We start from the raw sequence: 12,476 nt of genomic DNA on the forward strand, positions 1-12,476 counted from the left end.
GTGGGTGGGGGCATGTGTTGGCATGAGTTGGCACTAAGCTGGCACAATGGCTATAAAGGGCCATTGGGGTGAGCACAGGGGCATGGATTATCATGAAGGGTGTGAGGGGTCATGGGAGGCAGGCAGAGATGTATAGATTGGCAAGGAGGATATGAGGGGCCATGGGGGTGGACAAAGGGGCAGAGGTTGGCATAGAGGGTGTGAGGAGCCATAGGTTTGGGTAGGTGGCAGAGGTTGGAATGGGGATATGGGGCCGTAGGGGTGGGCAGAGGTGAATAGGTTGACATGGAGTGTATGAGGAGCCATTGGTATGGAGGGCATGAGTTGACATGGAGAGTGTGTGGGGGTGAGAGTTGGAGGGTTGTTTTAAATTTTTTTAAAAACTTCAATACAGTGCCGGTGCATCGAGGCAGGCCTTCCACCCAGTCCGCCTCCACACCCATAATGCTCTGCACTCGTTCTGGAGTCACCTGGACTGATTCCCAGTGAATCCAACGCCCTGTAATGAAAATCCCACCTTTTGGGGCTACTTTCTCCTGCGTGGGGCTTGCGGAGCCGGGAAATGGTCCGACTCTGCAATCCTAACCTGGGAGCAAAAATCCAGGCCTTTGTGTTCAAGAGTTTTTATCATTTCAGTCCACGCCTTTCCCTACAGCTTCCAATACCATCCAAAAACATGAGAAGGTAAGAACATTTTTATAAAACTGCCTAGCTGAATCACTTCAATTGAAAGTGGTTTAGGAATTGGCTAAGTTTCCACTGGGCAGATTTCATACTTCGATGCCTGAAATTCATGTATTTTCTCCAAAGCAGTGATTGTGACTTGAGCACTGGGCTGTCTGGGCAGACTGCGACACCTGAAAACTGTCAGCAATGTCAGCTGTGCAGCACTTTCAGTCAGAAACAGGGGTTTTACTGCCTGCTACAAGGATGCTTATACAGCATTTGTGCTGTCATACATGGAGGAATAAGGCATGAATTAGGAATTCAAGGAGCAAATGGTAGCATTTGAAGAAAAAGAGGGTAACACACTTAAGGAAAGAACAAGAAGCTCAAAAAGAACCCAACCAATGGACTCTTAGATTACATTTTCCTATACTAAATCTCAGCAGGAATAATCTCTCCCATCCCCCAATATTTATTTTTGGGCATATTGTTGCTTTAGAACCAAACTGTTTTGACAACGCCCACATCTAAAATCAATCTACAGATTGCAGTTTGCAAACTTCTCTCATTTTACCTGTTCAATGCTGGGTTTCTCAAAAGGTGGACTTCCTAATGGTCCTTCCACCACAGGGTTACCCATTTGTAAAATACATTTTCTCAAAAGCTGTAAATGGAATTAAAAACACATCATGAGTCCAGGGAGGAGAAAAAAAAACATAAAATGGAATGAAGATGGCCTTCAAATTTATGGGGAGCATTTAGTGTCAATGAGAATGATAAATGTTCTGGGGAATATGATCAAAGACCAAGCTACAGCAAGAATGGGAAGCAAATAAATTGGGAACCACGACAGATTTAAACAGGATATAAACAATATTTAACAACGATCGTAAATTCTACTGAAGTAATTAAAACTAGAGAGTTCTAGGTATATCTAATCTCTTAGTTAATAAATGCACTGTATATAGTGGTTCTGAATCACATACACCAGAAAGATCCGTGGTTTGAGTTCAGACTATGCAGAGCAAGCATGCCTGACATGAGACTGACAGCCTATTTTGATAAAAAGGGGTTGTAATACTAAAACTGCTAGCAGGAACTGAAGTAGAATTTATATATTTTCTTTAAATCTAGCCGATTTCCTGTAGTCCTGCTAACAGTACGTTGGGGGAATATGCAGTCACCTAGGAACTGGGCTGTTATTTCATGCTACATTTAATTCTAATGTTAAAGAGCAGAAGTGTACAGCTTCATTCTTGTTCCCTTATAAGACATGCAATGCATTATTGAGTCAATTCAAACTTAACAATTTTTAGTCAGATCTTGAAAAAGGAACATAACTAAATTGAATATATTAAATAATTTACATAAACATATTTAAAATGTAAACTAGTTGAAAAAATATAAAGATTATCTGTGCCACCCCTTAACCCACTCATTTTTCACCAGTATCTGCAGCCTGTTTCCTCCAAAACATGCTTACCTGCCCCCAATTTCTTCAATTTTCACATTCCAGTCCCCCAATTACTTCAACCTCAACCATCTCCTTTTGGTTCTTTCAACCTGCACTACAGCACAGATGACATACAGAAACATTTTAATTTGGTACAGTTACACTCATCAACTGGGAAAGGTTTTTTTTATCCATTTATGGGACTTGGGTGTCCTTGCCCATCCCTAATTGCCCTTGAGAAGGTGCTGGTGAGCTGCCTTCTAGAACCGCTGCTATCCCTGTGGTGTAGGTACACCCACAGTGTGGTTAGGGAGGGAGTTCCAGGATTTTGACCCAGCGACAGTGAAGGAATGGCGATATATTTCCAAGTCAGGATGGTGAGTAATCTGGATGGGAACTTCCAGATGGTGTTGTTCCCATGTATCTGCTGCCCTTGTCCTTCTAGATGGTAGTGGTCATGGGTTTGGAAGGTGCTGCCTAAGGAGCCTTGCTGAGTTTCTGCAGTGCATCTTGTAGATGGTACACACTGCTGCCACTGTACATCGGTGGTGGAGGGAGTGAATGTTTGTGGAAGGGGTGCTAATCAAGCGGGCTGCTTTGTCCTGGATGGTGTCAAGCTTCTTGAGTGTTGTTGGAGCTGAAATTCATTCAGGCAAGTGCAGCGTATTCCATTACAGTCCTGACTTGTGCCTTGTCAATGGTGGACAGGCTTTGTGGAATCAGGAGGTGAGTTATTCGCTGCAGGAGTCCTAGCCTCTGACCTGCTCTTTTTAGCCACAGTATTTATGTGGCTAGTCCAGTTCAGTTTCTGGTCAATGGTCACCCCCAGGATGTTGATAAAGGGGATTCAACAATGGTAAAGCCATTGAATGTGAAGGGACGATGGTTAAATTCTCTCTTGTTGGTGATGGTCAATGCCTGCTACTTGTTTGGCATGAATGTTACTTGCCATTGTCAGCCCAAGCCTGGATATTGTTCAGACCTGCTGCATTTGGACATGGACTTCTTCAGTATCTGAGGAATCGCAAATGGTGCTCAACATTGTGAAATCATCAGCGAGCAGCCCGACTTCTGAACTTATGATGGGAGGAAGGTCATTGATGAAGCAGCTGAAGACAGTTGGACCTAGGACACTACCCTGGGGAACTCCTGCAGGATGTCCTGGAACTGAAAAGATTGATCTCCAACAACCACAACTGTTTTCCTTCGTGCAAGATATGACTCCAACCAGTGGAGAGTTTTCCCCGATTCCTAATGACTTCAATTTTGCTAGGGCTCCTGGATGTCACACTCAGTCAAATGCTGCTTTGATGTCAAGAACAGACACTCTCATCTCACCTCTGGAGTTCAGCTTTTTTGTCCATGTTTGAATGAAGGCTGTGTTCAGAAGCTGAGTCACCCTGGCAGAACCCAAATTGAATGTCAGTGAGCAGGTTATTGCTAAGCAAATGCCACTTCAGAGCGCTGTTGATGACCCCTTCCATCACTTTACTGATGACCGAGAGTGGACTGATGGAGCGGTAATTGGCTAGGTTGGATCTGTCCTGCTTTTTGGGTACAAGACATGCCTGGGCAATTTTCCACATTGCCGGGTAGATGCCAGTGTTGTAGCTGTACTGGAACAGCTTGGCTAGGGGTGTGGCAAGTTCTGGAACTCAACTTCAGTACTATTGCCAGAATATTGTCAGGGCCCATAGCCTTTGCAGTATCCAGTGCCTTTAGCTGTTTCTTGATATCACATGGAGAGAATCAAATTGCCTGAAGTCTGGCATTTGTAATGCTGGGCACCTCCAGAAGAGATGGATCATCCACTTGGCACTTCTGGCTGAAGATTGTTGCAAATGCTTCAGCCTTATCTTTTGCACTGATGTGCCGGGCTCCTCCATCATTGAGGATGGTGATATTTGTGGAGCTTCCTCTTCCAGTCAGTTGTTTAATTGTTCACCACTATTCATGACTGGATGTGGCAGGACTGCAGAGCTTAGATCTGATCTGTTAGTTGTGAAATCGCTTAGCTCTGTCTATCACTTGCTGCTTATGCTGTTTGGCATGCAAGTAGTCCTGTGTTGTAGCTTCACCAGGTTGTCGCCTCACTTTTGGGTATGCCTGGTGCTGCTCCTGGCATGCCCTCCTGCACCCTTCATTGAACCAGGGTTGATCCCCTGGTTTGGTGGAATGGTAGAGTGGGGGATATGCCAGGCCATGAGGTTACAGATTGTGGTTGAATACAATCTGCTGCTGATGGCCCACAGCGCTGCATGGTTGCCCAGTCTGTTGCTAGATCTGTTCAAAATCTATCCCATTTAGCACAGTAGTAGTGCCACAAAACACGATGGAGGGTATCCTCAATATGGATAGAGGGGGGTAGTGGTGGAGGTTTGTGGTAATCAGCAGGAGTTTTCTTTTCCCATGTTTGACATGATGTCATGAGACTTCATGAAGGTCAGAGTCAATGTTGAGGATGCCCAGGGCAACTCCCTCCCGACTATATACCACTGTGCCACCACCTCTGCTTGGACGGGACAGACCCAGGGATTTTCCCCATGTTGGGAGGGCCGGTCAGGAGCAGGCGTGGAGCCGATCACTGCCCGTGATCAGCTCCTGACTGCCATTTTATGTGAGCGGGCAAATTAAGGCCCGCCCAGGGTGACGCACGGCCGGTAACATTCAGCGCTATCTTTGCAGGCGGGAGGAGGAGGCAGAGTCGGGGCCTGCGTTCTTTTGCGCATGCGAGTGCACGGAGCTGCCTCAGGGAGATTAAATTCATATTGAAACCTTTAAATAAAGAAAGATAAAAATAATGAGGGGGCATATTTATGAATTGTTCAAAAAATATTTATAGATTTTATTAAACCTTCAGGAAACCTCATTTCGCCCATTTCCTTTCCTAAAGGATATTAGTGAACCAGATGGGTTTTTTTAAAAGACAATCAACAATGGACAATGGTTTTATGGTTATCATTTGGCTTTTAATTCCAGATTTTTGTTGAATTCAAATTTCACCATCTGCCGGGGTAGGATTCAAACCTGAGTTCCTGGAGCATTACCCTGGGTCTCTGGGTTACCAATCCTGTGACAATGCCACTGCCTCCCCCAGTAAAAAGTATTACCAAAGGACAATAACTTGTGTATAAACTGTGTGCTAACAGTTATGAGTACATGGTCCAGCTTGGCAGGAAAAAAGATCATGCGTAAATAAGGATACCAGCAGCGATAAGACATTTTTTAAATGAATAGCAAATTTTCAAGGAAGTATTTTGAAAAAGCTTGTGATCAGAAATTCTTAAGTTTTCTAGGACTACCACTTCTTCTAGGTGCTGCCCTGACATCTGCAGGAAGGTTGAAGACAACCTGTGGAATGGTTGGCCCTCTTGCCTCTGATGACATCGGTTTGGGTCCTCTGGAGAGCCGAGGCCTTGAAGACCCCGGCTTGCTTTGGCTGGGCCAGCTGCTCGTTCAGCAGTGACAGAGGAATAGGTTGAGGGGGTCACAAGTAAAGGGGACTCGGAGGGAGAGGACAGCCTCTGGGATTCCTGAGTGGATGACCCAGGGATGTCCAGCTGCCGCTCTTCCTCCCTTCGAGTGCCTGAGGGCCCTGGCCTGACACCTTGAGGGGAAGGAGCACCAGGAGGGACATTGAGGTGCCCCATTTCCCTCTCACGTTGCCACTGCAGGAACTCATCCATGGTCACTGTGATGGAGTGTGGGTCTGCACATATCTCCTTGTTCCACTGGACCAGGGTCTCCATGGTATCCGCCATCCTTCCAATGGAGACCTCCATACGCGCACATGTGGGCACCACTTCATCAGTGAGCAGGCAAACACACTCCTCCAACTCATGTGACACTCTGTTGGGGGCTTCTAACAGCACTGCATGTTTCCCTGCCTTCTGCTGACTCTCCACATTGAGTTGGAAGGCCAAATCCAGAGGCTCGTCATCTGACTCAGACCTCACAGATGCTTCTTCCCCAGCAGTCCTCTGAGTGCCAGGGAGCTCAGCTGAACCTGTCTCCTCCTGCTGCCGACACATATCCATGTGGTGACCCTCAGATTGTGAACCCAAGCTTGCTCTCCATCCAGGTCCCACTGAGGTGTGTGTCTCTGCACTGGTGCAGGGTGTGGGTAAGCACTGTGATGCGTTTTCCAGGCTGCTTATTTCCAGCTCTTCAATGGAGGAGGTATCCTCTGGCTGGAGGTGAGGACCTGGATGGAGCTGAGGGGCTGGCTGGCTGAGGGTGTTGGTTGCTTGGCAGAGCTCCTGTGAACCAAAGTAGAGGTGATTAGTGCATGGCAGCAGAGTCAAAGGCAGAAGAGAGTGCAATCACAGTTGTGTTGAGAGAGGGATGATCTGGTACAGGATCCTCACGTGGGTAGTTGCCACCAACCTCACCGCTGCCACAGGCACTGTCCACATCCTCACCAGTCAGTGCGATCGCATGCTCCTCAAAATAAGTGAGGGGCCTAATGTGGGCCATCCCAACAAACCCACCCTGGTCTGGGACCTCTCCCTATTGCTGTGAGCCAGCTTCTCCTGCATGAAAACAGTTGGAGAGAATGTGAGCAGGACACATGGCACTATGTGGAATGTTTGTGTGGTGAGCGGAGACATAGACGGGATGAGGACACGAGCTCCAGGGGATACGAGCCTGATGGAGATGTGAGGGTGAGTGAGTGTTAGTGGTGTTGTCCCTTGTGAGACCCCTGTGGATGTGTGATGGGTCAATGAGTGTGTGAGTTGACAGTGCTGAAAAGAGTGACTTACCCTGGCAGAACCCATGAGTCCATTCATCTTCTTTCTACACTGGGTGGCTGTCCTCTTTTTCAGGGCATTGGCACTGACCACCGTTGCCACTGCCTTGCTTGCTGGTCTTTGCCCAGACCGGGGGGTAGATGACACTGCAGCGGGTCTCCACGGCGTCCAAAAGGTGTTCTAGGGATGTGTCACTAAATCGGGGGGTGGCGTCTGCAGGCTTCTTGCCTTTTGCCTTCTGTGTGGCTGTGTGGCAGTCCTGGGTTGGAAACACCGACAGGTGTGCACGCAGATGCACTTTAAATATGGCACCTGGCGTGAGGTGACAGCGTGGCCAACGATCTGGAGGCATCTCACCAGTGAAACAGCATGTTTCCTGGGAATGCATGATTAATGAGATGGGACTGAGACCATACGATGCGAAAACGTGCCATTGCGGCCAGCGAGTAAAATGTTCCTTTTCCAGCCCGTTACTACACTTAGTGCAAATCTGGAACGATTCTGCCCTCTACTTTTCCCTTGTCATTCCCACCTCTAAATCCTCCTGCCTGCTGCTCTTCTGTGCTCTCTTTTTTCATCATTCATTGTTTACCATTGTCTCCTCACTCTCTTTTATGGCTTTCTGTGTTTATACCTGTTGTTCCACCAGGTCTGCTACTTGGTCTTGGCCAGTTTCCCAGGACAGAATAGCACAGTCATCAGTTTAGCTTTAAAAGCGGTCATTGTGCTTACAAAGTCAAGTGCAATGAGTGCTTTCAAAACATGATTGCCGGTTCAGTGTTGAAAAACAATTAAAGATCAGTTAGCAAAGGGGGGCCATCTCACTAGGATCTACCTCTGCATCAGTCCATTTGTAGCTGAATTGCCAATCCTTGTCTTTTTCACCTCCAGATTCACTATTCCAAAATTTTTCTAGCCACCTTCTCCCTTTCCGCCTCCATAAACTTCAAATCATTCAAAGCTGGCCTGTCTACATCACAATTTGTGTCAAGAGCCACTCACTCATTATTTCCGTGTTCACTGACCTATATCAACTCCCGGTCCCTTAGCACATCAAAATTTCAAGTTTTCATCTTCATGTTTAAATCGCTTTATGATCTTGCCCTTTCCAGTCTGGTAGCCATCTTTAGCTCTCCAATCCTCTGGAACTCTGCAATGTTCCAACTCTTCTCTCTTGTGCAACCCTCATTTCCTTTGTCTCGCTATTTGCAGCCAGTACTTCACTAGATCTCAACAGGGGTGGTAGCATAAGTAAAATAAAGCAATTATAGATAAGGATTGGCTTGAGGCAGAAAAGAAAAAATAATTAAATAACTGAAATCTGAAAATAACTGTAGTACCACCTACAGAACAAATCTGGGTGACTGAGCACAGGGGACAACAGTGGGCTGCATTTATGTGCCCCCACCAAGTGTGTTTCTGGCAGGGGTGGCATGTAAAATAGGGCGGGTGCCCACCCCATCTTCCAGTCCACTCACAAGGTCACTCCTAAATTACAGGGAGCCGACAGGCCCCAAAACCAGCAGCCCTTCCACCATACTTGGATAGGTTATCAAGGGTCAATTAGGCTTGTTAGCAGCCAGTTGATCCTGATAATACATTGTCACGCCATAAAACGTTTGGCATGAGCAGTCAGTCAGGCGGGAGCAGGCAGCCTGATTTTTTAAGTACCTTCTTCAAGGTGGGGGGGGGGGAGAGAGAGGAAGGGGGGTTCAATCTTCAGGGGCTGCCCTTTGTAGATCGGGGGCAGCCCCCCACTAAGAAGGAACCCCCTTTCTTCCCAATGCCCCTTCAGCCTTAAATCCCTCCCTGTCCAAGACTCCAGACTTACCTGTTCCGGGGGTCCATTGGGACTTCTCCACCTTCTTGTTGCAACTAACGCGCCGGGCCCTTGTGGCTATAGGGACTAATGGAGCTGCTGGCCAAATTAATTCGCCAGCCGCCCCCCAAGGGGTGGGGCTTCCTCCCCTGTGATGGGGTGAAGTCCCATTTGGCCCTTGTTAAGCCCGCCCGCAGTACATTATGGCTGTGGGGCAGGTCAGCATGGAGTGGGTCGGCTCCACGCTGACTTTGCTTCCGGTGGGGGCGGGTGAGCTGTCTACACAACTACCTCACGACCAACCTCCTACCCACCTCCAACGCCCCACCGTCACCACTGTATTATTCAGCCCACTGGGAGGAGTGAAATGCAATTTTAATGGTAACATTTTTTATGATCGTGTTAGAGATCATTAACATTTAAAGAGAAAACTAAATACCCAATAAATAACTGACAGAATTATGTCACAAGATTTCGCTTTTTTTAAAACAAAAGCAAACTTTATTGTATGTAAAAATTAAACAAGGTAAACACAATTAAGTTAACTTTATAGCTTATAATACTTATGCTATGAACTCAGAGTTCTGTTATTTTACAAAACCTTGAAGGCTCATTGACCTTTCACCTTGGACGAACCCGAAAGCATGCCACTGTCCTCCCAAATTTACTTTAATTTTCCTCAGTATTGTAGCTTTTTCCAAAGTACAAGATTTATGCTGATCCTTGCATTAGCTTTAGGCAAAGCTACTCCCACAAGTTTCTTTACTGTGAACTCTTCAGTTCCTTGTCCTGGCTTTGGACATACATAAAATGTCCACCTGGAAAATGCTATTTCCCAATCTGCTCCAACAGCTTCTGTACATCTCTTTCCAAGCTAACTATTCAAGCTGACTGCAATATGCCACAAGGCTCTATGAGGAACACTGTGGATTTCTTCCTCTAGCTTCAAACTAGGAATTCTTCCAGCTTCTTTCCCCCCTCATGAATTCCAAACTGAGCTCAAGCTCCCACCTGCATTCCATGAGGCAAATGATAAAGTTAGCATTATCTCTGTTTAAATGCATGCCTGTCTAACATTCCTTTCCTTTGGTTCTCCCCATTCACTAAGTTGCAGCCTACAGTCGACCAAATCTGATACTAGCTCTATCTGTTGCCAAACTGAACTGCTTGCTACTGTCAGCAAATACACACATAAATTAAACAAAAGAACCTTCTACCTCCACATCCTGTCTCCGTGGTGACATGGCATGCTCTTGGATGCTCCCAAACAGAAACATTAGCAAATCATTTTACCTTCCATGCCACTCTTTGATTCTGTAACCTATATGAATAACTTATATTACTAATGTAGTTCAAAAAGCCTTTGTGCCAGTCTCCCTGGGTCCACTATAGCTTACAGATGGATCATTCACTGTTGAAGTGTTTTCACTATCAACTCTGACCTTGCAAGATAAACACAGACTACCTTTTAAGTTCAATATACCCAGGCTTGTTTTTGTTTGTTCATGAGACATGAGCATTGCTGATAAGGCCAGCATTCATTGTCCACTGTTAATTGTCCTTGAGGAGCTGGTGGTGAGCTGCCTTCTTGAAACTCTACAGTCCGTGGCGTGGGTACACACACAGTGCTGTTAGGGAGGGAGTTCCGGGATTTTGACCCAGTGACAGAGGAGGAATGGCAATATATTTTCAAGTTAGGATGGTGAGTGGCTTGGAGGGGAATTTCCAAGTGGAGACGTACCCATTTGTTCACTGCCCTTGTCCTTCTAGGTGGTACTGGTCATGGGTTTGGAAGGGGCTGTCTAAGGAGCGTTGGTGAATTCCTGCAGTGCATCTGGTAGATGGTACACACTGTTGCTACTGTGCGTCAGTGGAGGCGGTAGTGAATGTTTGTGGATGTAGTGCCAATCAAGTGGATTGCTTTGTCCTGGATGGTGTCGAGCTTCTTGAGTGTTGTTGGAGCTTTATGCATCCAGGCAAGTGGAGAGTATTCCATCACGCTCCTGACTTGCGCCTTGTAGATGGTGGACAGGCTTTGGGGGAGTCAGGAGGTGAGTTACCTGCAGCAGGATTCCGAGCCTCTGACCTGCTCTTGTAGCTGCAGTATTTATATGGCTAGTCCAGTTCAGTTTCTGGTTAATGGTAACCCCCAGGATGTTGACAGTGGGGGATTCAGCAATGGTAATGCCATTGAATGTCAAAGGGCGATGGTTGGATTTTCTCTTGTTGGAGATGGTCATTGCCTGGCACTTGTATGGGGCGAATGTTGCTTGCTTCTTGTCAGCCCAAGCCTAGATAATGTCCATTGCTGCATTTGGACATTGACTGCTTGTTTGCGTTGGATTTACTTCAGAGTTATTTTTACTAGTTTCTCAAGCAGATGCCCCCATTTTTCTACAGCTAAAGTTTTAATTCCTAAAACTAAAAGTTATATTTTTAAAACATATGAATTGTGAACCAGATTTTTGCAACACCTTAGAGATAAGAGTATAGATGCTTAAGCCTGGATTTTCATCCTCGAGATGGGGAGGGGGAGTTGGGAAAATTCCTGGTTTGACCCGCCTGCCTCAGGAGGCTGAGGAGGGATCTGAGTACGAGAGGGAGTCAGGCCAGCCAACACGGGAAGAAGTGTGCAGACAGCCACACGGGCTGCCTGGGCTGTTTGAATAGTCTGTCTCAGTACTGTGGGACTTTGTCTCAGTGAAAAAAAACACAAAGGCCCTCCCTCACACCCCCTTCCCCCTCAAAACACTCCCCATGCCTCATTCACACTACCTCCCCACTCCGTCAGACCCCTCATGCTTCCTATGCCAGGCTCTGCCCTTCTATCCAGTCCCTATGTCTCCTCATGCTTCCTATGCTGTTACACCCCCCCCAACCACCCACCCATCCCTTAGGCCCCCGATCTCAAGCTCTGCCCTTTCACCTACCCCCTATATCCCCTTATGCCCCATGCCAAGTTCTACCATTTCCACCAACCCCTCAGGCCCCTCATGCTCCCTATGGTAAGCTCTGTTCTGCCACCCGCCTCCTATGTCCCCTCATGGCCTATATGCCAAGCTCTGCCCTTCCACCTGTCCACTATGTCCCTTTATGACTCCTATGCCAGGCTCTGTCATTTCTGTGCCAATAGATCCAATGTACACTTTCTACAACCAGTGAACATTACAATGTAAAATGGGATGTCTAAAAAAAAGCACTGAAAAATGTACTCCATTGATCACTTTCTCCTTTGAACAAAAAGGCCTTTTGAAGTTTGAAAAACTGTCAACACTTCAAACCACTTATTTATGTAAATTGATCACAGAGGTCAGAGAGCCTGAGCTGTCAATCAAATAATGTTTCTTCTGTATTATGTTATTTTCAGCCAAAACTTATTACATATGCTTATTTGAGTTTATGCAGCACTTTCTGTTTTTATTTCAGATCTCTAGCACCTGCAGTATTCTGCTTTTATCTATATATTAAATACTATGCAGACATACAGTATTCAATCTGTGGCATTGCACAAGAGAAGTCTAGACAAATAGTCTTTAGGTGAAGTGGGGTTAAAGGGCAGAGGATATTGGGCCAGGCTATGCAGACTCATTTCAGTTCCCAATTTGAAGAAATACAAGCTCTCCTTATGTTTTTACTTTCATATTATAAGTTTCTATTGCCCCAGTCATAATGGAAAGCTTTCCTGTAAACATGTCAAACTGATAATGTACATCCCAGGGTATTAAAGGAGGGGGCCAGGGAAATTGTGGATACGTTGGTTATCACCTTCCAAAATTCTGTAGATTCT

General features: G+C 46.3%; 1 protein-coding gene across 4 annotated transcripts in view; it reads right to left on the bottom strand.

Moving 5' to 3' along the window:
• The window catches only part of kat2b (K(lysine) acetyltransferase 2B), a 127,720-nt gene that overhangs the window by 95,013 nt on the left and 20,231 nt on the right, over window positions 1-12,476 (bottom strand). For all 4 annotated transcript variants that reach the window (XM_041183467.1, XM_041183469.1, XM_041183470.1 and 1 more), the window contains exon 4: window positions 1,241-1,330. In XM_041183467.1, coding sequence (XP_041039401.1) covers window positions 1,241-1,330 — 90 coding nt within the window. The remainder of the gene's footprint in view (window positions 1-1,240; window positions 1,331-12,476) is intronic.

This window comes from Carcharodon carcharias, chromosome 3 (genome assembly GCF_017639515.1).
Source record: "Carcharodon carcharias isolate sCarCar2 chromosome 3, sCarCar2.pri, whole genome shotgun sequence".
Lineage (NCBI taxonomy): Eukaryota > Metazoa > Chordata > Chondrichthyes > Lamniformes > Lamnidae > Carcharodon > Carcharodon carcharias.